Here is a 21,708-nt window from a genome sequence, read left to right as displayed (position 1 = left end):
AAACGAGTTATTATCTTTTACAAATTTTTTTTAAATTGAATTTGAAGAAACTTTGTATGAACAGAATTCAGTTTGCCCGCGATAAAATCTAGATGTTTATGTACCCGATGTTCTTTATCTTACCTCTCCACAGAAATCCTCTGGGATCTTCTGTTTCAGCTTCTTCTTTTCTCTTTCGAAATATTTACAACCTCAGCCAGATAGGAACGTGTTTTTTTTTATATAAGGATCTGATTCTTTTTTTAATCAATGAAAGTTTATTTTTCACATTAGCTTGAGAACATGGTTGTTATGTTGCCTCGTGAAAATATCATATGTTATACATACACGAACATACGTTAATATTTATTACACACGTACGATAAAAATACATGCCTATTAACTTTTCATTGAATCATTACTTCTTATATGATGACAAATATCCTTGAGACGTAATGTGGGATAAGATTTTAGTTTCAGCAACTCCAGTTGTGTTTGTAAGTTTAAAAGCTCGTTACGATTTTCTTTGAGTTTTTCAATAAGACTTGTTCTTTCCATGATTGCGCACAGATTATGCTTATGGAAAGCACTGTTTCTTTTTTGCAATTGATTTTCTTCCAGTTCAAACTTCTGCTGCTGTTTCAATGATTTAAATAATTGAATTTTGTTTGTTAAATCTTCGTTTTCCTTACGCCAGTATTTTATTTCTTTCACTATTCTTCGTAGTATAGTTTTTTCTTCCTTCAGCATGCGTTGAAATTTCTAAAAGAAAGAATATTATACAAGTTTTTAAAATCTTCACATTTTAGTAATGCTTTCAGTGGAATGTTGCTTACCTTTTCTGTTGAACTTAATATTTTACCACATGATGTAGCATCTCTGTAATGAATGTTCCCTTTAAGCCGTTCAACCAAATAATTCTGCATATTCTTACTGATCTATCATAAATATTTATATAAATGAATATCTCTTAAGAGCAATTTATTTATTAAAATATTTAAAAATTTTATTTAAATAAATTTTACTTTGATATTTCGTAAAATGATCAGTTGCTCCTGCAGGTGCTTTAACTTTGTAGACATACATTGATACTTCCAGTTTCTGTAGAGTATAGACTTTTGGACAAACATTGCTGCTCGCATAGCGGCAATTTTTTTTTGACCTTCTTTTACTATATCAACATTGATTTGTACCAGTTCATCATATGTAACAACAATAGATATTTCAAAGTCCTTGATGGAACCTATTAAAGGAATTTCTATTTGTCCAGCTTTCAATATTAATTGAATTTTTGAATTTTTATATGATTTAAAATTTTTTAAGGCTTCTTCTTCCATGCGATTTTTTATGAAATATATTTTGCTTTGGATTTGAGAACTTAATTTTTGTAAATGAAAATAGGTTTGCTCCGTTTCAGCTAATTCTAAAGCAGCAACTTTTAGCTAAAATCAATTTCTAATGAATATTTATTTTGTTTTTTGACAATTAATATCAGTTTACCTTAATTTCCATTTCCACTTTATTTCTTCTCAGTTTGCAAAGTAATTGCCAATAATTACCATCAATTTGTTGTGGTAGACTACTTGGCATTATATCTAAAGCATCCATTCCTTTTAAGAACTCTAAATACGCATGAGGCAATATTACGGATTTTTTTCCGTCAATCAAACATTTATTTGTTTCTATTAAGCATGTCAATGGTGCACAATTAATTTCATTTATTTTCGGACGTCGTTTATACTGTCTGAGTAAATGCTCTACTAATGGTTGTTTCAAATCACTAAAATCACTTTTAAACTTAGCTTCTAATATTTTATCTCGCTTCTTCAAATTATCGTACTTGTTTCGTAGCTCTACGACTATTGGCTCTACTTTTAATAATTCGCTTATTAACATTTTATTTTCATTTTCTAAAGATGCACGTTCATTATCAATGATGTGAGATTTACTTTTGTTTTCGTTATCTTTGAAAAATTGCTGCTTCTGTTTATTTAATTTTAGTAAAAATTCTTGTGAGATTGCAGATTGAACTTTTATTTTTTCTAATGAAAATTCTTCCATTTTATTATCAAAACTTTCAATCTCAGCTTTCATTTTATCTACAATATTTTATTTTTTATTGTAGTTAAATGAATATTAATAATTTCTAATGGAAAAAGAAAAAAAAACTTAAATACCATTTATGCTTTCAATTTGGAATTCCAAATGAGCTTTATACTTTTCACGTTCGATACGAAGCTTATCAACTTTTAATTTGTAAATAGCTACAGCTTCGATATCCTCATTAGTGTATTTTGAAGGATGTTTAAAAAGCATGCAATATGGTTTTGTAACATTTTTCTTAATTTTATCCTCCCATCTATTATTTCATAGTAATATTTCAGTAAATATCTTATCCTAAAATTACTTACCAGCAAAATATTTGTATTCATTACCTAATTTCTAGCAAACCGTCCATCATCTCGATCAATTTATCTTTTCTAAATGACCGTTCATGTTCTGGTAGATAGTTCATAGCGGAATGATCAATTGAGTTCGATAAATCCTGTGGCGTATTGAGATAGTTGCTATTTAGTATGTTGATCGATTGATTATTTGACAAACTATTTTGCAATGTGGTTGTTATCAAATTTGATAGAGATTCATCTGATTGCCAGTTGGAGTCGTCATTATAAGGAATTTCTACAGTCACTCCAAAAATATCATGCATCTCTTTTTGATATGCATTTAAATGATACAATTGTTGCTTTGTTTCATCAATAACTTTCTTTTTCAAACATTTCATTTCGTTAAATTTATTATTGAAGTAAACCTAAAATGTATTTTATTAAGTTGATAAATAAAATTGTTTTTACAAGATAAACTTACTTTCAATTGATATTCTCGGCTAAGCTGTAAACTGTTAGTATTGTAATCTACGTTCGACAGTTGGTTTGACGTAATATCATTAACTATATACCTGTAACTGGTCGTTCCTGACAACATTGTATCGTTATTATGTTTAGACGATAAAATATTCCTTGTAGTCGTAATATTTTTTGATAAAGTTTTTCTATCAGTCAAAATTTCATGAATTCCTTTGTCGATTATTTTGTTATTGCTTTTAATTATTTTATTTGACAAAGGAATATCAAATAATTCAATAAAAAAATCAAGCATCTTTTCCTGCTTACTAAAGTGGTAAAGCTTATAATTTTTAACAACGATTTCAGAATTAAAAGAAGTAAGACAACAGTCATGTACTTCAAGAGTATTCCAAAATTGACATATTAAATAATTTATAATTGCTTCTTTTTTATTAATAATATTTTGTAATTTTATTTGTTCAGCCTCTCGACTGATTGCACTAGAATCCACTTTTTCCTGTCTTCTTTGACTGTTTAAATCAAAAGATGAAATTGGTATTCTGCATTCAATACTTTTCATTTCGTTCAAATCCAGGATGGTTTGCACCTTATTTAAACAAAAATAATCATTCAACTTATATGAAAATTTCAGTACTATAATTTACCTTTTGTTTCAGGGATTGCCAATCTTTCAAAAGATTATTTTTTAGAACGAGAATATTGTTCATTTTAGTTTGATTGATTTTCAACTCTTCAATTTCAATCCAAACAATATTTTCATTAGCTTTTAATTTATCCTGCTGTAAACGTATAAAATTTCTTATCGCTTTATGATCTAGCGAAGATTTTAATTTCCTTACTTCTTCTGTTTCACTTTGGTGAAATATGTTCATTAAAGTTTTATTCACATACGAAAATATCAAGTCTTACCTTAACATTATACAAATCAAACAGCCATTATTGCTCAAAGAAATAACAATGTTATGTTTGAGTGATAGTATAGACAATTTTAATCCTCGATCTTGATAATGATGTATCATAAATGTTTTAATAATTTTTGTTTGGTTAGAATAACTTCTCAGGACAATGAAACCATCCAATCCACTCGTCAATAAATATTCTTTAGATGTCGCTATATGGAATTGTCTAATTTTGTGTGTTGAGTTCCAAGTTTTGAATAAATTAATAGACTGAAAATCATCCTATAAATATAGCTTATTTGAGCATTATTACATACGAGTAATTTCAAATGAATGTAGATTTAATTACTTCAAATTGAAATAATTCAATTTTTTTGGATAAATAAGGTAAACCTAGAAAATCACCATATTTTTCTGAGGAATAATTTAAATGTCTATAAAAATGGTTAGTAAGAATTAGTCGTTTTTCACTAATTATGTTTTCCTCAGCATTAATTTTATAAATTTCGATGCAATTACTAACGCCAATATCTGCATTTGTTTGAGATAATACCAACAGTATCATTTTCTGTTCATTTTCAAATATTAAGAAATCAATTATGAACTTTGTGAACTTTGTATAGAAATAGACGTCAATTTTTTCTGTTACAATTGTCTTTAACATGAAAAAATATTTTGTTACGGTAGATGAAATCCCTAATATAAATCCATTTCTTGCAAATCGAATCTTTGTCAAAGATTCTTTTTGTAAATATAAAGTTTTTAGATGCACCAAATTTACATCTGATTTTATAAAAAACATAACTTTTCCTGTTGATGTCGTGACAGCTACCAAAGGAATGAGGGGATGAGATACCATACACATAACTAAAATCAGAAAATTTCATTTACTAAAGATCTCTACCGTGCAGGATCTACCAATTTAATTAATAAATATTACCTTGATCTTCTTGATTTATTATAGTATTGCTTATCAAGTTTCCAGTAAATACATCAATAATGTACAAACAATTTGAAAAATCTAAAACTGCTACATTAACTTCGTCAGGTTCTAATACACATAAATACTTAATTTTTTGGTATTCGGTATATATTTTTTCAAAGGATAGTTTACTTTCGGGCATTAAATCTAACTCTAATATTTCTCCAGTTCGACAATAAATAAAAATTGCCTCTTTGTGACGAGCAAGTACCATTTTTAGAGGATGTGATTGACACTGGATCGACCATGTAAGATTCCATGTTTCACAATTATTTTCTAAATATGACGTGTTATAGAACTTTAAATATATTTAAAAATAAATAATTAAAATAAAATCAATAATCTCTTCATCAGAAAATTTGTTGGAATTGAATTTCTTACAGATAATTTAGAGTCGTTATCTACAGTAAAAAATGAATTACTGTATGGAAGAATTAAAAAATTATTTATGGATTTTATGTTAAGATCTCTGCGAAGAATCAATTGACATTTTCTTCCATCTACGCCAATAATGTATACATTTTGCAATGAATCGCTCAGCATTAAATTACCACTATTCAGCCAATGGACAGATGTAATTTTTTTCTCGCTAATTTTTATATTATTCCTGATTACTGTCACTTTTTTTGAATATGTGAGAATTTCATAAGTCCACAGCTTACCGGAACTAGGTGAAAATTGACAAAGCATTTGACTTGCATATATTGAGACCCTGCATTTCAGAAACAATTATATGTATATATTCTCTTATATTTTGAAAAGAAGCAAAAAAACTTACTCTATTATTTGATTCATATCCATGACCGTGGTTTCTATACTGTAAATTTTTTCCCCACTTCTCCATAACCAAATAATTAGTTCAAAGTGTGGATACGATGTTAAGCTCACTAAGTACTCTGTACCGACAAAGCAGCAAGACAAATATGCATTTAGATCAGTATATAATTTACATTCAGCTACTTTTCTTAATTCTGGATAAGTGTGTATATAAATTTTTGGACAGAATCGGCGTTCTGCGGTGGAAAATATAGGCATGACCTGAAAATTTATTGTTATTAGATCATGTTGATTCTGATGATACTACACTTTAATGCTCTTATTTCTTATGCACACACCTGATGTCCAGCTAAGCAACATGCTCCTTCTCCTCTTAATGGACTATTGAAGTACTCTATTCTTTTTTCCTTTGTCAACAAATTATAAAAAATGACATAGTTTCCACACGCAGTAGCAATAATTTCTTTTCCTAAAAATACAAAGTCATGGATGTTTCCAGTATTGATCCATCTGCAAATAAATTAAATAAAAAATTATTATATTGTAAAATTATGATTTGAATTTATAAATCTGATTTTTTTAGAGTTTTCACTTTGTCATAAAAGTCATTGTTTTATTTTCTCCTATGCGTATGTTATATGAGCACTGTACCCTTTAGGAGCTTGCGCGTAGGCACTGTTTGTGTTGCTTAGAAACAGAAGGGTAGTTCGCAAACAATGTATTCAATACTTAGCATAATATTATCATTGCAGTGAAAATGTTAGCATTAATTTTATGATAATCTTATGATCACAATAAAATTAGAAATTGTTGTTACAAAAACGTAAAATATGTATAATGCAAATAAATTAAAAATTTGCAATTAAACATCTAATAAAATAAATTTATTTACGCATAAATCTAATAAAATCCAGGTATCCTATCCTCGACGTACAAAGTAAATTTGCTCGAAATAACCTGCTCTAAAAAACAGGGATATCTACTTAATTTCCTTAGCGCGATATGACTCCGCCTACATTTTGTGCTGGACAAACAGGATCCGAAGCGCGCAGTCGGTGGATTCCATTATAAAAACATGCATCTCTGAAATTTTACCGGTTATACGACTTTTTTCACTGCTTTACTTTTGTTTTGGCATTCGCCGCGCCACACCTTTATCAACGCTAGACGCATCTGCAATATGAAAGGAATAAACATAATTTCACCGTCATAAATAAGTGAAAACATTTGAAAGTTTTTTTTCGCCGACTAGACAAATGGGTGACGCTCGAGCATGTAGACATTCAATGGTGTCATTTTGCAGTAGAGGCGGGCATTCAGTTTTCTCATAGGATTGCAACTGAATAAGACTCATTACATACGAAGAACGCTTCTGTCTCGGAAAAAGTATGCCATTGGATCGAACAATTGTTCGAGAAACACAGGCTGAGATGGAAGACCGTTACTACCTTGCAGCGCCTCGCGCATAACGATGAACATTGTGACTTCGAAGTATTTCGATTGCTGATCCATATATATATATACCTTGCTTAATAAGAACGCGTGTTCGGACGATTAAAGCAATTGGACGACACTAATAATAGCCAGCTAGGTCTATAAAAGCCTACTTTTTACGTGGCAATTGCAATTTGATTGTTGTGCAGCTGTAAAAATGATAATGAAACTAATATCAATTTCATCGACTGCTTATCAGAATGGATTACGATGTATCCAACGAAATTAAGATTACTTGGTGATACGCAATCTTTCAAGTAGATTTAGATCATGTTAATAATTGAATCTAGATTGATCGTGTATCATTAAAAATGTATGTGATGATTTGATTGATCGTTAGTTTGTGTGCGTTACGAAGAATTATTCCAATAACAAATTAATGGCCAGTTTACGTCTCGAAGTGAATGTAATGAAAGAACAATGATCGCGTTAATCAAGTGACCTGTCGGTATTTCGGGTGGTGTCGCGTGAAATAGTAACCTAGTAAATTTCCCCTACCCCTGGCCCGAGCGTATAAAGTCGCCGACAGTGACCGTGACTTTTTTCAAACATCACACGACCATTGATCGTTGACGTGGTTCGCGAATCGAGTGTCAAGGAGGGAACCATGACTTCCGGATAAAATTTTTCACAACCTTCCATGCGAGCGAAGCCTATTGTATCGGACCAAATTGTCTGCAAGGATTTGTGTTTGTTTCCCGTTTTTTTTTTTTCTTTTTTATTTTTTCTTTTTCACGGTTGAGTGTCGTGCGCGCGTTATCTTTAGGCATAACCGTGGACAGTGATTTTGGCTCGAGATAATGAGGTGAGTTTGAGTGATTGTGACGCATAAAAATAACGTTAAACACGATGATGCAGTCGTGTGTGCTTGTCTGCTGCATTACGCAGATGGATCGAATTTTTCGCGATTACTCGCACTGATTATATATCGCAAAAACAGACACTTCAACATTGCAATTTCTGTTACAGTTTCCATTTTTTCAAGTGAAATAAATGTGAAGAAAAATAATATAAATCTGTATGTAAATGAAGCATCAAATAGAAACTTTAAATATATTAAATTGTATAAAACTCCAGAGTAGGGAAAAATATAAAACAAAACGATTCGTACATATGATGCTGAATAGAGTTGAATACAATGACCAATTGTTTTTCGATACATTTAATTGAAAGAAAATGAATTGCTTAATCAATATTCACACGAAGCTTGCAATTTCATATTCGAACGGAAGCGAGCACTGGCTTTCTTTTTTGTCATGTTGTAGATATCGATTATTAGATGCCACTGTAGACCTACATTCCGTACCGTCGAATCGAATTCTAACGAGTCCCGTTTAAGTCGTGCAGAATCAATTTTACCGAACGAGCGCGTCGTAAAGTGGCCAAAGTACTTATAATTCAACTCATTTGTAGGCCAATTCGAGAAAAGGCTGTCGTACCACGGCTTTCGTTGTCCACGCTGCTGATCTTGTGTACGTTGCGACCAGTCGTGTCGAGTCCGGAAATTGCCAAGTCCCTGGAGCTTAACGTCAACGGGCAAGCAAAAGTGGGCGATTGGTCGCAAATGAAAATGCAAGATATATTGGAGGACGGGAAAGGGATCGATTTAAAATCGATATCGAAGATCTCGCCGGACGTCGAACCATCGCTGAGAATGAAGAAAACCGACAAGCTACCCTTGGGTATGTCGGTAACTGCACCCTCGCCGCGGAGCCGTCCCCCGCAGCAGCGGTATCGCAGATTGCAGATCTTGAAAGCGTCATCCAAGAACACTTACCTCGATGCCCTCGAGCACTCGCACACGATCAAGGATGCCCGCGATCATCAAGCGAGTTCGACGAAAATAGCCAGGCGAGAGTACACCCAAGGACCAGTTTATCGACCCGAAGACAGCACCGCCACCGGCTCCAACAACATAGGTGAGCCAAGCTCGACCTCCGATCGTAGCGGCGTTACTGATTAACAGCGCGCCTCGCTTGCGCCGACTCTCTGCAGAAACCGACGCGAAAGTGTCGAGAATCTCGTACAACGGCAATGCCGGCGTCCCATCGCCTGTTTACACTCCGTTGTCCGACAAATCCTATAGTCAGCCGCAAGTGTTTTTCGGGGCAAACGACTACAGCAACTCTTATGAAAGTTACGGGCCACCGCCGCAAACTTCGTACGGGCCGCCTCAGCATTCTTATGGGCCACCGCAGCCGTCCTACGGATCACCGACGTACCCTTCCGCCGGTCACTATTACGGACCGTCGCAGCAAGGTGAGAGAGGTATCGTATGGACGACTTAGTTTTTTCGCAGCACTGTTGCTTCACTGCCGCGGGACGTTTGGACTTTTAAAAGCGAACATATTCCAGCTTGTTCAATTGATTTTTGATTTTTTATCCGAGTGCTTCTTTGTTATTGGATCCGGCGTTTCCAGTCTCTACAAAATGATCGATTAAAATAGCGATGTAGAAATACGAAAGCTACTTTCATTCGTTTCTCCATAATTACTAAACGGAAATCAATCAAGTTTTTAAAATTATTGCAATACAAAAGGATGAAACGCTACTAACAATGCGCTTAAAAAAAACCACAATCACCAAGTCAAACTATTGGCTGCATGTTAAAGTGCAACGTTTCACTCTTGCAGGTTTAGGATCTATACAGGCGACCTACAGTACATCCCACCCTTTGCCCGACATATTCCCTCTACTTTTCCCACCACTCGACTTCAGCTGGCCAGTATCTTTGAAACTCAACGCTTACACCCTCGTCAAGATCATTCTCAAACTCATGGTTTTCAAGATGATTGTCAAATTTATAGCAACCATTTGTCTTCTTCTCTTTATACCGAAAATAATTCAACAGAAACCCGAGCAGAGCGACGACGACGACGAGGCACGGCAATTCGGCGACAAACGTAAGTTGAATGTACAAGAACCAAAAAAGGGATCGATTTATAGATAGAGGCGAAAAAGAATTGACTTGCAAATGCAATTTATATTTACATATTGACAGTGAATTTCTCGTCGGAGAGGCTACGGCCATTGACGTCGATAGTCACGAGGTCGATTGAGCAGTACGAGAATATGAAGAAAAAGAACGGGACAGCAAGCCAGTCATGCACGGGGCTTGGATGTCAGCTCAGCAGGAGCTGGTTCGCTCCGACAGATACGTGGTACGATTACGTACGGCTGTTTAAAAGTTACGTCGCCGAAGAACAGGCTGCGCAGCAACTCACTGCCAAGAAACAGAACAGCAGGAGGAGACGATAACCACTTACTTCGTGCCATTTTCTGCGCTTTAGTCAGTCGTGCTATTTAATTATCTATTTATTTATTGGCGTCAAAGAGATAGTTTGTACGGATCGATCAATCTTATCGATGCGACGTATCGCAAAATAATTATCTTATACAATGTGTTAACAATAAAAAAATTGTTTGCTTGTTTAAACCTCATTATTTTTTTCTACGAGATTCATACGAGAATATTAAAAGACAATGCATGAATGTTCGCAAACAAAACAAGCGGTTTCCTTATTTTTGATGCTCATACAGTGGAACGACCTTGCCAGCAGTGACTATATCTAATATTTATAAGAAATCTTACCTTGCACTTGGATTCATTAACGGCACTATTTTTTGCGACGTTGAAAACAAGATGGCACGTCAAAAGTAATGCTCGCGTTAAAAAAAAAACGTTTACTATGACTTTTGAATAGCTGCGTACGAAGGCGCGGATACATAAAATTTATATCTAGACCTCAGCAGCTCTTCATGGTAAATCGCTCGCGTCGCAGTTGAAATTCATAGAGATCTAGTTCTTTGTATTACACCAATCAAGGGTAATCTCAAATCTCTTTTGGCAATGGGACGTGAATACATCTGTGGAATTGTTATGGCAAAGGGCAAAGAAAAGCCAGATAAACTCGAAATTTCGAAATTGTCAATTTAAATGATACGATAATTACAAATTAACTTTTAGAACTTTTTTTGTTTACAAAGATTTTTTTCTCGAGCAAGTAACGATCCACGCGAAGTAGAATATTAAAACTCTTTTGACTCTCTATAAGTATCTTAATAAATTTCTATATTTGAGTTTTTGAAATCACAAAACTTCAGAAAAAATTGATTGCAAAACAGATAAAGTACATTTTTTTTCATAAGCATAATCTACTAAAGAATGACCAGGAAAGTCCGAAAGCAAAAGAAGAAAAGTTAGACATGATAAGTGTCGAGTCAATAAACTTGATTGCTCATCAACGTCTGTTCTGGCTCAAGCCAATAGAGCGGAGGTGTTTTCCGAGTTGAGCGAGCGAGCGAGCGAGCGCGTCTAATGTGATCGGCAGCAGGAAGGAATTACGCGAGGTGTTGTTTACGAACAGACATAAAACCGGCGATAACTCGTGTCAGCTCACCTGCACACTAACAGGACGGACCCAATGAGCAAGACGTACGTAGTGGGGAGTCGCGTCGGACGCCAGGACAATTTTACACTTACTGGCAATACGCTTATATAAAAGCCGACGGTCCAACCGCACAGAATCCAGTCTTCGACGCGCGAGTGAGTGATAATTGTGCTGTGATTTGACCTTTCGCTGCACTATGAGGCTCACGCTTGCTCTTGGAGGTACGATTCATTCCTTCTTCTCTTTAATTAGTGCAACTTGATCGCTCTTTAATGCCGCTTCGGTCGGACGAATCTTCTAGACAAATCACGTTTTCTCAAGGTCTCGCGGATAAAGATCGCATTAGCATCTTGTCAAAGCTTGAATGGGCGACTGGTGACCGCCGCCAAAATAGAAGTCTCGCTTTCCTAAAATGCGCATCAAGCTTTTCGGACAATTACACTAATGCAACTTAGCGATGCGCCATTTAAAAAGAAAAATAATACACGTAGACGAGCATATATCAACGGATCTGAAGACCTTACGTGCCTTGGCACGCGCGCAATCGCAGACTCGGGCGAACAGTTCGCATCTGCCGGCGACGCGTAAAATATGATAATAATCGCATATGCCATAGCCCTCCTGTTGATCGTCGTGGTCGAGGCTGGAGTGACGGACAAGCCAGTGACGACGAAGCCAGCGCAGGCGTCGCAGAGCGTCAAGGACGCGATAAAGGCAGCTCAACAGAACAAGAAGGACTGCCAAAGACAGTGTCCTGCCATTTACGAACCGATCTGTGCTCACGATCCAGCCGATACCAGCTTCAAGCCGAGGACTTTCGGCAATCAATGCGTGCTCGAGACGCACAACTGCGAAATGGGAACTAGTAGGTTTTCTTATCTTAATTGACGCTTTTACGGCGCGCTGCGTTTCGGCCGTATCGTAAAAATGTTACTTCGAGCCGTAAAAAAAGAGTCGCGTACTCGCAAACCACAACATTCTTTCGTGGTCGTAAAGAAATTTTAAAGATGTTAAACGAGATATGAAACTGCTTTTTTTTCATTAACGAACGAAAATTTATGATTTTTTTTTATTGTTCTTTTTCAGAATTGGTTATGAAGAACAAGGGTGCATGCCCAGGATCCGAAGGAGTCCGAGTTTCGTAATGTCAGGACTGTTGGCTCACGTGTCTCTACGGAGCGGAGAAAACAAGAAAATAATGTATTATTTTAGCCTCGATTCAATCGTGACGATAGACGCATTAAACTGTAATGATATGTTCATTGCATTTAACATGTACTCATAGCTGTAACGTATGAACAATAAATTATTACTAAATACCACTTGTTGACAATTCCAGTTACAAAATACTTTAAGAATGCTTCGGTCCTGTAGCACTCACTGCGCGAACATTAATTGGCATAAACTTGCTGAAAAGGTGCTTATATCGATTTCGCAATTCATTTCTAAAGCGAGCACTGTACTCTGCTTGTAAGCTTATCGATTGTCTTGCTAAAGGAATAATAATCGAATAAACCGAGAAGGCAAGCACCGAGCCGAATGAGCTCCGGTGAGACTTATTAAAAATAACAAAGCCGCAGACTGACAAGGGCGACAGACGCTAGCATTGTCCGGCAATCATCCCCTGCATCCGCTTTAACGAAGCCGAGCTCTCGGATTGCACGGCTCTTCAGTCCGCTTTCCACACCTCCGCGACAGCAATGCCGACGAGCGACTTCGCTGCGCTTCTCTGCTCTATCGTTTTAATTTGGCCCACGGTAACCAGTTCGCTGGAGCTGATCGAGGACTTGGAAAGCCGAATTTCGAGTCTCGAGCGTCGCGTCAGAGCGATCGAGCAGCCAGGTAAGTTTGCCCCTTAAACACTCCATCTGAAACGTTCGATTACGGATGGAAGCGTTTCGTACAAGTTTGGCAGATCAGCGGTGCGAGCAACAGCTGGGATGTGTGCACCCAAGGTCCGTGTAGATGTATGCCCGAAACGCGTTCGCTGTCGTGTTGGAGTATGCGGCTCACCGACTTGCCGGCCACCCAACTTGTACCGAGGGATGCTCTCAAACTGTAAGTCGCGTCATCCGACAGCCGTCGGCTCGCGGATGGCTTTTGCGTACCACATTTTTTTCTTACTTTCGTTGCTTTAGAGATTTGAGTGATAATCAGCTCACGGCTCTGCACAAGGAGGCTTTCGCTGGCTTAAATCAGTTGAAACATCTGTAAGTGTGCTGGAACGAACGACGAAAACGGTCGAAGTGCGCATTCGACATATTACGTTATGCCGCGTTGCAGGGACGTGAACGACAATGCAATCGAACACCTGCCAATCAGCCTGTTCTTTTCACTGAACAACATTACGCACATGAGGCTGAGTAAGAATTTTTTGCGAGAGCTTGACAAAAATCAACTGTTTAGCATGCGTCATTTGGAAATATTGTAAGTAATCGAGATCTTCCCTTTTCGCCTCTAAACTTTTCCTTCCAATTTGTAGCGATTTATCAACAAACAAACTACGCACTTTGCCCGAAGAACTGTTCACTGGCAACACGGCAATGGTATTGCTGGACTTGTCGGGAAACCGCATATCCGAATTACCTACAGCGGCATTCGAAGGGCTGTCTAACCTGGAGGAGCTACTGCTTTCGAAAAATCAAATCAATGATTTGCCAGCGAATTGCTTTCTCGGGCTAGGCAACTTGCGAAAATTAAACCTGGATGAGAACCAACTTAACGAATTACCAGTGGAAGTTTTCTCCTCTTTGACCAAGCTCGACGAGTTGATACTCCGCGAGAACAGTTTGCAGACAGTGCCGAGTCTCCTACTCCATCCGCTGAAGCAGCTGCGAGTATTAGACCTCTCCGGCAATAAGCTCACTCACGTACGTAAAAGAGCTCTCGAGAATTTTCCCATTCGCTCGGCGTTAGCGGGAAAATCCATCGAAAGATTTGCGTTCCCGTGCCAGAAGCAAATCTTCGTTTCTCGTTACAGATAAGCTCGATGGCTTTCCGCGGGCTGGAGTGCCTGAAAGAACTCGAGCTTGGACGCAACCATTTGCGCAAGCTTACCCGCGGTGTCTTCCGACCGCTGGCTAGCCTTGAGCGTCTGATACTTTACGGCAACGCGTTGCAACAAATCGAGGCCGCTGACTTCGCCGGTCTGTCCAATCTCACCACTCTCTTCTTGCACGTCAATCACCTCAGACAGATGCACCCGATTTGCCTGAGAGATGTGCCGAGGCTGCGCAAGCTGTGAGTACGACGGCGAAATATTTATTGGCCAAATTTTCCGATCTAAAGGCACTCGGGAAAGACTCTAGTGGAAGTAAGCGTTAAAATCTTCGCGTGTAACTCGTGGCAAAGAGCCTTGCGCTCTCAATCTCTGCGAGATTCCCGTGGCGATAAAAACGGAAGTTCGTGCGCGCAGGCAATTGGAGGACAACTACCTGAGCCACCTGCCCAAGAACTTTTTCGAGTTCACGGCTGAGCTGACGCAGCTACAATTGGCGCGCAATCCTTGGCACTGCGACTGCGCCTCGCTATACCTCGCCAGCTGGCTGCGAAAGAGAAAGCAGAAGGACGAGAGCGACGACGCCGCCACGGGCGCGATGTGCCGTGGTCCTGGGCTACTGGGCGGCAAGCTGCTTTTCCGTCTGAGCTACCGCGAACTCTGCAGCAACGAGTGGGCCTCCACGAAGGGATTCGTGCCCAGGTTACCACTAGACGCTGCCCTGGACGAGTACTCTCTTCTCGAGGAGGTAACAATGACCTTCCGACCTTCGCAAAAACTTGGCTTACTAAAGTAGTATTGTCCGTAGGTTTAGAGAAGAGCCGAGATATAGGGAACATTTAAAGACAATGCTGAGCTTACAACTTACGACGCTATTTTGTCTGTTACTGGTGTCTCCGTTTATTGAACTTGAAAAAACGCATTAATTATGTGCTGCAAATATATCAAAGATACTCGTGATTAAATATATTGTTGGAAGTATTGTTATGTCATATCTGCATGGATTACGAATAAAACCTTACTTTTTATTGCTTCTCTGCAGAACATTCGTTTACGTTTATGACATACGTAAATATTTGTACATACTCTGTACTTACTTGTAGCCATTCAATAAATTTACTCCGAAATAAAATTGTATTTTGATTCTCGGCTATCATTTTATCACGAGTCATTAATTGGGCGTTCGAGAAATGTTGAAAATGTTCATGAACGGCCTGATAAGATAGCGAGGACAGTAATATAAATTCTTTTATTTTTTTTCCAAATGATCATTCTCACCAACACATACACGCACACCCGTACAGCGACGGCCAGAGCTCTCTCAATTAATCTCTAGTTAATCTGCATATACGATAAATCTGCAGACATGTAAGCGACGTCTGATAGATATACGAGAAAACACAGTAAACGAGCAACTGAGGAAGCAGCCGAGATAATTAGACCATTGCTGGTTGATGAGACAAAGAGACAGTCCAGTAGAATAAACCCACAAAGACGCGAATTATAAATTAGAGTGCAGGAAATTGTTTTATTTTTAAAATCGCTCACAAATATCGTAATAATTAAAGTACCATACCTTCCACCTCGAATTTTCTTGTGCTATAAAGCATTCAATTTCCAGTGTAATACCACGCTTGCAAATACTAACGTTTAATTTGTCTCGGTCGCGATGGCAGAATAGTAAAACAGGAAATGGTTTTAAACAGCATTTTCTGCACTCGGAAATTCTATTTTATTATATGAATGGACACTGTTGATGTATGTTCTTTGAAAACTGTAATCTTTTAAGACGCAAACAATCTACATTTGCCATTCAAAAATTGAGTAAATGAATTTATTTTGTTGAAACTGATAAATGATTTTTAAAATTGTTATATTAATGTATATTGATAAAAAATTGATGAATGACTGTCGAAATTATCCATCAATAAATAATAAACTCGAAAATATAATAAATTAATAAAAATAATTTAGTATTTCAATTTGTCGAAATTTTATATATCAACTTAAAGAAAAACGTCAAATTTGGTTGATTAGAAGTGAAGATAAATCGATATAAATGATTTTGAACTCATCAATTTAATTTGTCGTCGTTGCACTGAGCGACCCCCACCACTGCAACTCTGACCCCGAAGAACGAATTTCGCGTACGTTGGCTCTTCTTTGTCAACTAATTGTCCAGTAATCATTAGCGTAACATATTTTCTATTAATCTACATGGAAAGTATTTGTGCAAATGCGTACTCTTTTCGCTAAATAGACAGCTCGTCGACTTTGGTATTCAATACGTCGAAATCAGACATTTTTCAAAATATCATTTAAGTTGATTAATATTAAAAAAATTGTCGATTAAATCACGGTATATGATAGTTGAATCCTTACAGTATGTTTGAAACAATCGCCGTTAGTATCAATAGATTTTCCTGAACTTTATGTTTTTGTAAAAAATCGTATTATTTTAATTAACAAATGCAACAATTCAGTAACCAAAAGAGATATCATTCAGATTTTTTTATGTTCGATTCTTGAAAAATTGTAGTTTTCAAAGAGTGTGCATCAATAATGCCCTTTAATATTATAAAATAGAAATTCTAAGTGCAAAAATCGCTTTTTACTTTTTTATTCTGCCACTACGATTAAGGCAAATCGAATTTTGATAATTTTGAATTCTGTATTATATTGCTCCACAACTTTATTTCTATACATATGTATCATTTGCCTAATATTTTACGACTAAAATTAGGAAATATGTAGAAAAAGAGACCATTCTTAGCAGTTTTTTTGCTTTTAAATATTTTTGTGGAAATCGCATAAGGAATTTCGAGAAGGTGAATATAGTACTTTAATTGTAATTATATTTTCAAGCAATTTTAAAAATAATATAGACGCTTCCTGCTCTCACTGCCTTCTCCAATCGTGATTCTACTGGGCTGCGGGAGAGAGAGAGGGAGAGGGGGGGAGACACTCGCCAGATAACAGCTTCGCACAAGCCAACACAATAAGACCACACATGCCTACACGTTTTAGTGCGGACAGTAAGACGAGGATTGTTATTATACGCGTAGTATCATTTCTCTTCAGCACGACCAAAGTTCCCTACGGTTTTTCTTTTTTCATATGAATAAAACATTATCAGCTGAGTATTTTTACTTTTCTTTTCGTGTTCAGCAGATTACGCCTCTATCGTGCAACGAATAAAATAAGTGTAATCAGGTAAGCGAAACGTGAATGGATTTTTTTTTCAACTAACGCCTCCGCTAATTGTACATGAAAATTGCAAAATGCTTATAATTAGACGGTGAATGATTCTCTACTTTAATTGGCAATTAATTTGGTAATGCAAAATTTTGCCACCTGAATGATAATCGCTAATTAAAGATTAATTATGTAAACTCGGCATAATTATAATCTACCTTCATTATACGCTTCCATAAGCAGCCTTTGACTAATGACTGGTTAAATATTTCCGTTAATTATTGACTAATGACTTTTCCGATAGAAACTTCTTTTCAGTCTCTGTAAAATTTGATTATCATACATAGTTAGAGTGTAAACTAAAATAATCTCGATCATTTTCATCAATTATTTAATTTGCAATTCCAAATAAGTTTTCACTCGAATTAGCTTGGTACGTAAATTTGAATATACGTTGGATTTATTGATTGCTTGTTTTTTTATTCATTTTCAGATTTTCAAAGTGAAACGATCGATATTAATAACTTTTTAAATCATTATTGAAAAATCAAACCACATCTGCAGTTTGACTTCCCATATGACAACAGCGCCTCCAGCGTCAACAAGTCACTCTAATGGTATATTCGCGCGGGACGACTGCGACTGCAGCGGCAAAGTGCATGTGCTCGAACTAGCCACGGATTCTTTTTCCCTGGCAGTTGAAGTCGACATTCCCGTGCGCTCGGTTGCTTCGGCGCAGTTTCAAGTTCTAGCGGATCAACATGAATTCAGCCGAATCGGAAAAGTTGTTGAGGGACGTTCTTGATATTCTTGTCGAATACAAATTTTTCGATCCAAAGGCTGACATGCCTGTTGTAAATTTCTTACATCCACACGAGCTTCAGGTGAGTCAACATTCGGATTTCCACTGAACTTTTCTTTCAATTTTTGCAAATTATGATAAAGAAGTAAATAATTTTCTTTAAATGTGCGTCAAGTGTTTGTTTATTAATTCTGATGTACCTTAACTTTTGCTGTAATTACGTTTTGATTACGCAAAAAACTGTAAAAATCTATTGGAATTGAGTAGATCTATTTTTCTAAACGGAACTGAAAAAAAAGAATCGTCCTTTTGAAAGGAACAATTGCTATATCGTCTCAGTGAACTAGTGCAGTCACTATTTTATCAGCATGAACGTTTATGTAAACATACCAACGTAATAGCTTCCCCCTGTTTTCTTATCCTACGTCGATTTTTAATTACATTAATTGACCACGCGTCAATGACCCTTAACTAAATGGATTATTATTCTAACATATCATAGACCGAAGTGTCAGTTACAGATTTTTCCACTGTTGATTGATGCTTATCGATTGCCATTTGAAAAACGCTTGTTCTGACTACATCATTTGACCTTGCAAGCAAACAGTTGTATATTCTCGTTTGAAAAATGCTCAACCATAAACCTAACGCCTATTGACATTCTGTAAAAGTTGGCTTACAGCATGCTTTTCAAAGATTTATACAAAGACATATTTTGCTTTGAGCGTGCAATGGAATGATGTGGAAAAGGAATGATGCGAGTTACGCGATTGTTCGCAGAAAACTTTAGCGACGAGGTTAAGCGAGGAAGGCGCCACTCCCGAAGAGATTCATCGGATTTCCCGTCAATTGGTCCACTACTCCGTAAGAACGTTCAGTCCGCACTTTCACAATCAGCTCTACGCGGGCATCGACATCTACGGCCTTGCTGGCGCCTGGCTCACCGAAGCTCTCAACACAAGCCAGTAAATGTCCATTACTCGAGTGACCATAAGCGTTTTTTCTGTCGGGTACAAGGACTTTCTCTTTGCCTTGCGACTGTTTTGGAAAATAGAAACTGTAGCAGCTCTCGCGGCTTTCGTTTATAACGTGATTCTTTTCTTTGGCTCGACAATTATCAAAAATTTATAAATTTAAAAAAGATTCAGGCTTCATGGAAATGAACGGTGAAACTCATAAAAATGTCACAGGTACACGTACGAAGTGGCACCGGTATTTACGCTACTAGAGCGGGAAATCATCGAACAAAGCCTCAAGCTTATGGGCTACCCTCCGATGCCAGAGGGCGACGGCATCCTCTCGCCAGGTGGCAGTCTATCCAATATGTATGGCATGGTGTTAGCCAGACATCACTACTTTCCTGAAATCAAGAGGAGAGGCATGTGCGGATTGCCGCCGCTTGCTGTTTTCACCAGCCAAGATGGCCATTACTCTATTACCAAAGGTGCTCACTGGTTGGGACTCGGCACGGATAATATTTTCAAAGTGAGTGATTTGGTGGTCCCAAAAGCCCTGGCTCAACGATTCTTCTAAATCTGCTAGCACGGTCGTTTATCGCGCCAATCAATTGCTCCATGTTAAAAAAAAATGATGGAAAAGTTTGGAGAGATTGAACTTTGCACCGATCGCTCATAAGTAAATTAACGTTGCCTTATCGTTCAAGTTTTTATCAGTTCTAATCGCCCCTTCGTCAACGAGATCATCGACGACTGTCGTGCAAATACTTAAAAAGAATATCACGAATAAATTTATATTTAATATCGTTTTTCCATTTATTCAGGTAAAAAGCGACGAGCTAGGTCGCATGGACGTGAGCGATCTGAGACTGAAGATCGCCGAGGCTCGGAAAACCGGCTGCGTGCCGTTCTTTGTGAATGCCACCGCTGGCACGACCGTACTCGCGGCCTTCGATCCAATTGACCAGATCGCGGCTGTCTGTCGCGAAGAAAATCTGTGGCTTCATGTTGACGTTCGTAAATAATTTTTTCCGATAATTCATTCATATCGAGCTCTCTTTATAATCAATGATTGTCGACTCGTAGGCATGCTTGGGGGGCACTTTGGTGCTGTCCAACAAGTATCACGATCGACTCAACGGAATCGAACTGTAAGTCCGCTATCTTGCATTCAATAAATCTACTTATGTTTTAAGAATGATCAAAGATTACTCGAATTATGGCCGAGCGATTACGCTAAAGCTTTTCCTCTAGATTCTCCTTGAGATTTTTCTTGTTGAGATAATATCGATTATTGCAACTGATTTATCTGATTGATACACATTGAATCACTTAAATCCATCAAGCTGACATTGTTTATTTATTTGAGCAATTAATCACTCAATACCTCCGAATTTTCTAACAATTTGAATGGGTTTTGTAGGTCGAATTCAGTATCGTGGAATCCGCACAAAATGCTGGGCGCGCCTTTCCAATGCTCAATTTTTCTCGTTAAGGGCAAAAACGCGCTCCACGAGGCGAATTGCGCCGGAGCGAAGTATCTATTTCAGCAAGACAAATTCTACGACGTGTCGTGGGACACGGGTGATAAAAGCGTGCAATGCGGAAGAAAGGTAAATATTTAACTTGCCTCGTGGAAAAATCTTTTGCTGAAGAATATTTGCGCGTCTGTTTGGATAGACCGACGGTGTGAAATTCTGGCTGATGTGGAAAGCCCGAGGCACCGCGGCCCTCAGAAGATCTGTCGATATCGCGATGGAGGCGGCGCAGTACTTCTTCGATAGGATCAAGAACCGAGACGGATTCAGACTCGTGCTGCCGAAGTACGAAGGAGCCAACATTTGCTTCTGGTGAGACAGATAAAACTGAGCTCGGAAAAATATGCATGTGCGTGACATTGAAGCGATATGCAAACGATTAATGCGTAGGTACGTACCACCAAAAATGAGAAATCAAAAGGAAGACGCCAAATGGCACGAGAAAATGAACAGTGTAGCGCCCACGATCAAGGAAAGGATGATTATGAAGGGAACTCTTATGATTGGATACACTCCAATGGCGCATAAGGGTCGAAACAATTTCTTCCGCATGGTTCTCAACTGCCAGCCAGAGCCCAGCCACGCCAACATGGATTACGTCATCGAGCAGATCGAGCAGTACGGTGCGGACCTTGGAGACTGACAACAGCCTAGACTCAGCTGTTCACCTTGTCGACAACTCCAACTTTTAGAGATTTGTACATAGATATTTAGAGCTTAGTCTGGTTTTATTCTCGAATGGGCGGTATTTTTACACTCACTTTTATATCCGACTTGTAAATAAAGTTTCGACGTTTAACATGGATTTACAGTTTTTTATTTTAAAGAAA

General features: G+C 37.5%; 5 protein-coding genes across 6 annotated transcripts; 4 read left to right on the top strand and 1 right to left on the bottom strand.

Annotated features, from left to right (window-relative positions):
- Positions 1-378: 378 nt before the first annotated feature.
- LOC131667966 (cilia- and flagella-associated protein 43-like) lies at positions 379-6,983 on the bottom strand. The gene is made up of 16 exons (XM_058941753.1): positions 6,866-6,983; positions 6,629-6,677; positions 5,843-6,014; positions 5,506-5,765; positions 5,109-5,439; positions 4,860-5,025; positions 4,686-4,796; positions 4,269-4,612; positions 3,491-3,625; positions 3,310-3,432; positions 2,415-2,746; positions 2,157-2,338; positions 1,480-2,078; positions 1,005-1,421; positions 816-917; positions 379-741 (listed from the first exon to the last, which is right to left on the bottom strand). The coding sequence occupies exons 1-16, from the start codon at positions 6,981-6,983 to the stop codon at positions 379-381; spliced, it is 3,804 nt and encodes a 1,267-aa protein (XP_058797736.1).
- An 815-nt stretch (positions 6,984-7,798) lies between these two features.
- Positions 7,799-10,256, top strand: LOC131667965 (uncharacterized). The gene is made up of 5 exons (XM_058941752.1): positions 7,799-7,803; positions 8,412-8,917; positions 8,994-9,257; positions 9,632-9,901; positions 10,000-10,256. The coding sequence occupies exons 1-5, from the start codon at positions 7,799-7,801 to the stop codon at positions 10,254-10,256; spliced, it is 1,302 nt and encodes a 433-aa protein (XP_058797735.1).
- Positions 10,257-11,449: 1,193 nt separating this feature from the next.
- Positions 11,450-12,708, top strand: LOC131667985 (agrin). The gene is made up of 3 exons (XM_058941773.1): positions 11,450-11,610; positions 12,006-12,254; positions 12,476-12,708. Exons 1-3 carry the CDS (start codon positions 11,586-11,588, stop codon positions 12,532-12,534), a joined length of 333 nt encoding a protein of 110 aa, XP_058797756.1. The 5' UTR covers positions 11,450-11,585; the 3' UTR covers positions 12,535-12,708.
- A 205-nt stretch (positions 12,709-12,913) lies between these two features.
- Positions 12,914-15,445, top strand: LOC131667984 (platelet glycoprotein V). 2 transcript variants are annotated; one of them, XM_058941772.1, is made up of 8 exons: positions 12,914-13,231; positions 13,297-13,447; positions 13,528-13,599; positions 13,673-13,816; positions 13,872-14,259; positions 14,370-14,629; positions 14,805-15,135; positions 15,196-15,445. In XM_058941772.1, exons 1-8 carry the CDS (start codon positions 13,090-13,092, stop codon positions 15,199-15,201), a joined length of 1,494 nt encoding a protein of 497 aa, XP_058797755.1. In that variant the 5' UTR covers positions 12,914-13,089; the 3' UTR covers positions 15,202-15,445. The 2 variants fall into 2 exon arrangements, with proteins under 2 accessions (XP_058797755.1, XP_058797754.1); XM_058941771.1 differs by having other exon boundaries at positions 14,805-15,445.
- Positions 15,446-17,493: 2,048 nt separating this feature from the next.
- LOC131668002 (cysteine sulfinic acid decarboxylase) lies at positions 17,494-21,688 on the top strand. The gene is made up of 9 exons (XM_058941806.1): positions 17,494-17,600; positions 18,076-18,466; positions 19,165-19,349; positions 19,575-19,869; positions 20,165-20,353; positions 20,427-20,491; positions 20,764-20,953; positions 21,021-21,190; positions 21,269-21,688. Exons 2-9 carry the CDS (start codon positions 18,344-18,346, stop codon positions 21,519-21,521), a joined length of 1,470 nt encoding a protein of 489 aa, XP_058797789.1. The 5' UTR covers positions 17,494-17,600; positions 18,076-18,343; the 3' UTR covers positions 21,522-21,688.
- The last annotated feature ends 20 nt before the right edge of the window (positions 21,689-21,708 follow it).

Source organism: Phymastichus coffea, unplaced genomic scaffold (genome assembly GCF_024137745.1).
Source record: "Phymastichus coffea isolate CEN01 unplaced genomic scaffold, Cenicafe_Pcof_1.1 PCOF00072, whole genome shotgun sequence".
In the NCBI taxonomy this organism is placed as follows: Eukaryota; Metazoa; Arthropoda; class Insecta; order Hymenoptera; family Eulophidae; genus Phymastichus; species Phymastichus coffea.
Note: the sequence above shows the minus strand (reverse complement) of the source record. Positions and strands in the feature narration are given on the sequence as shown.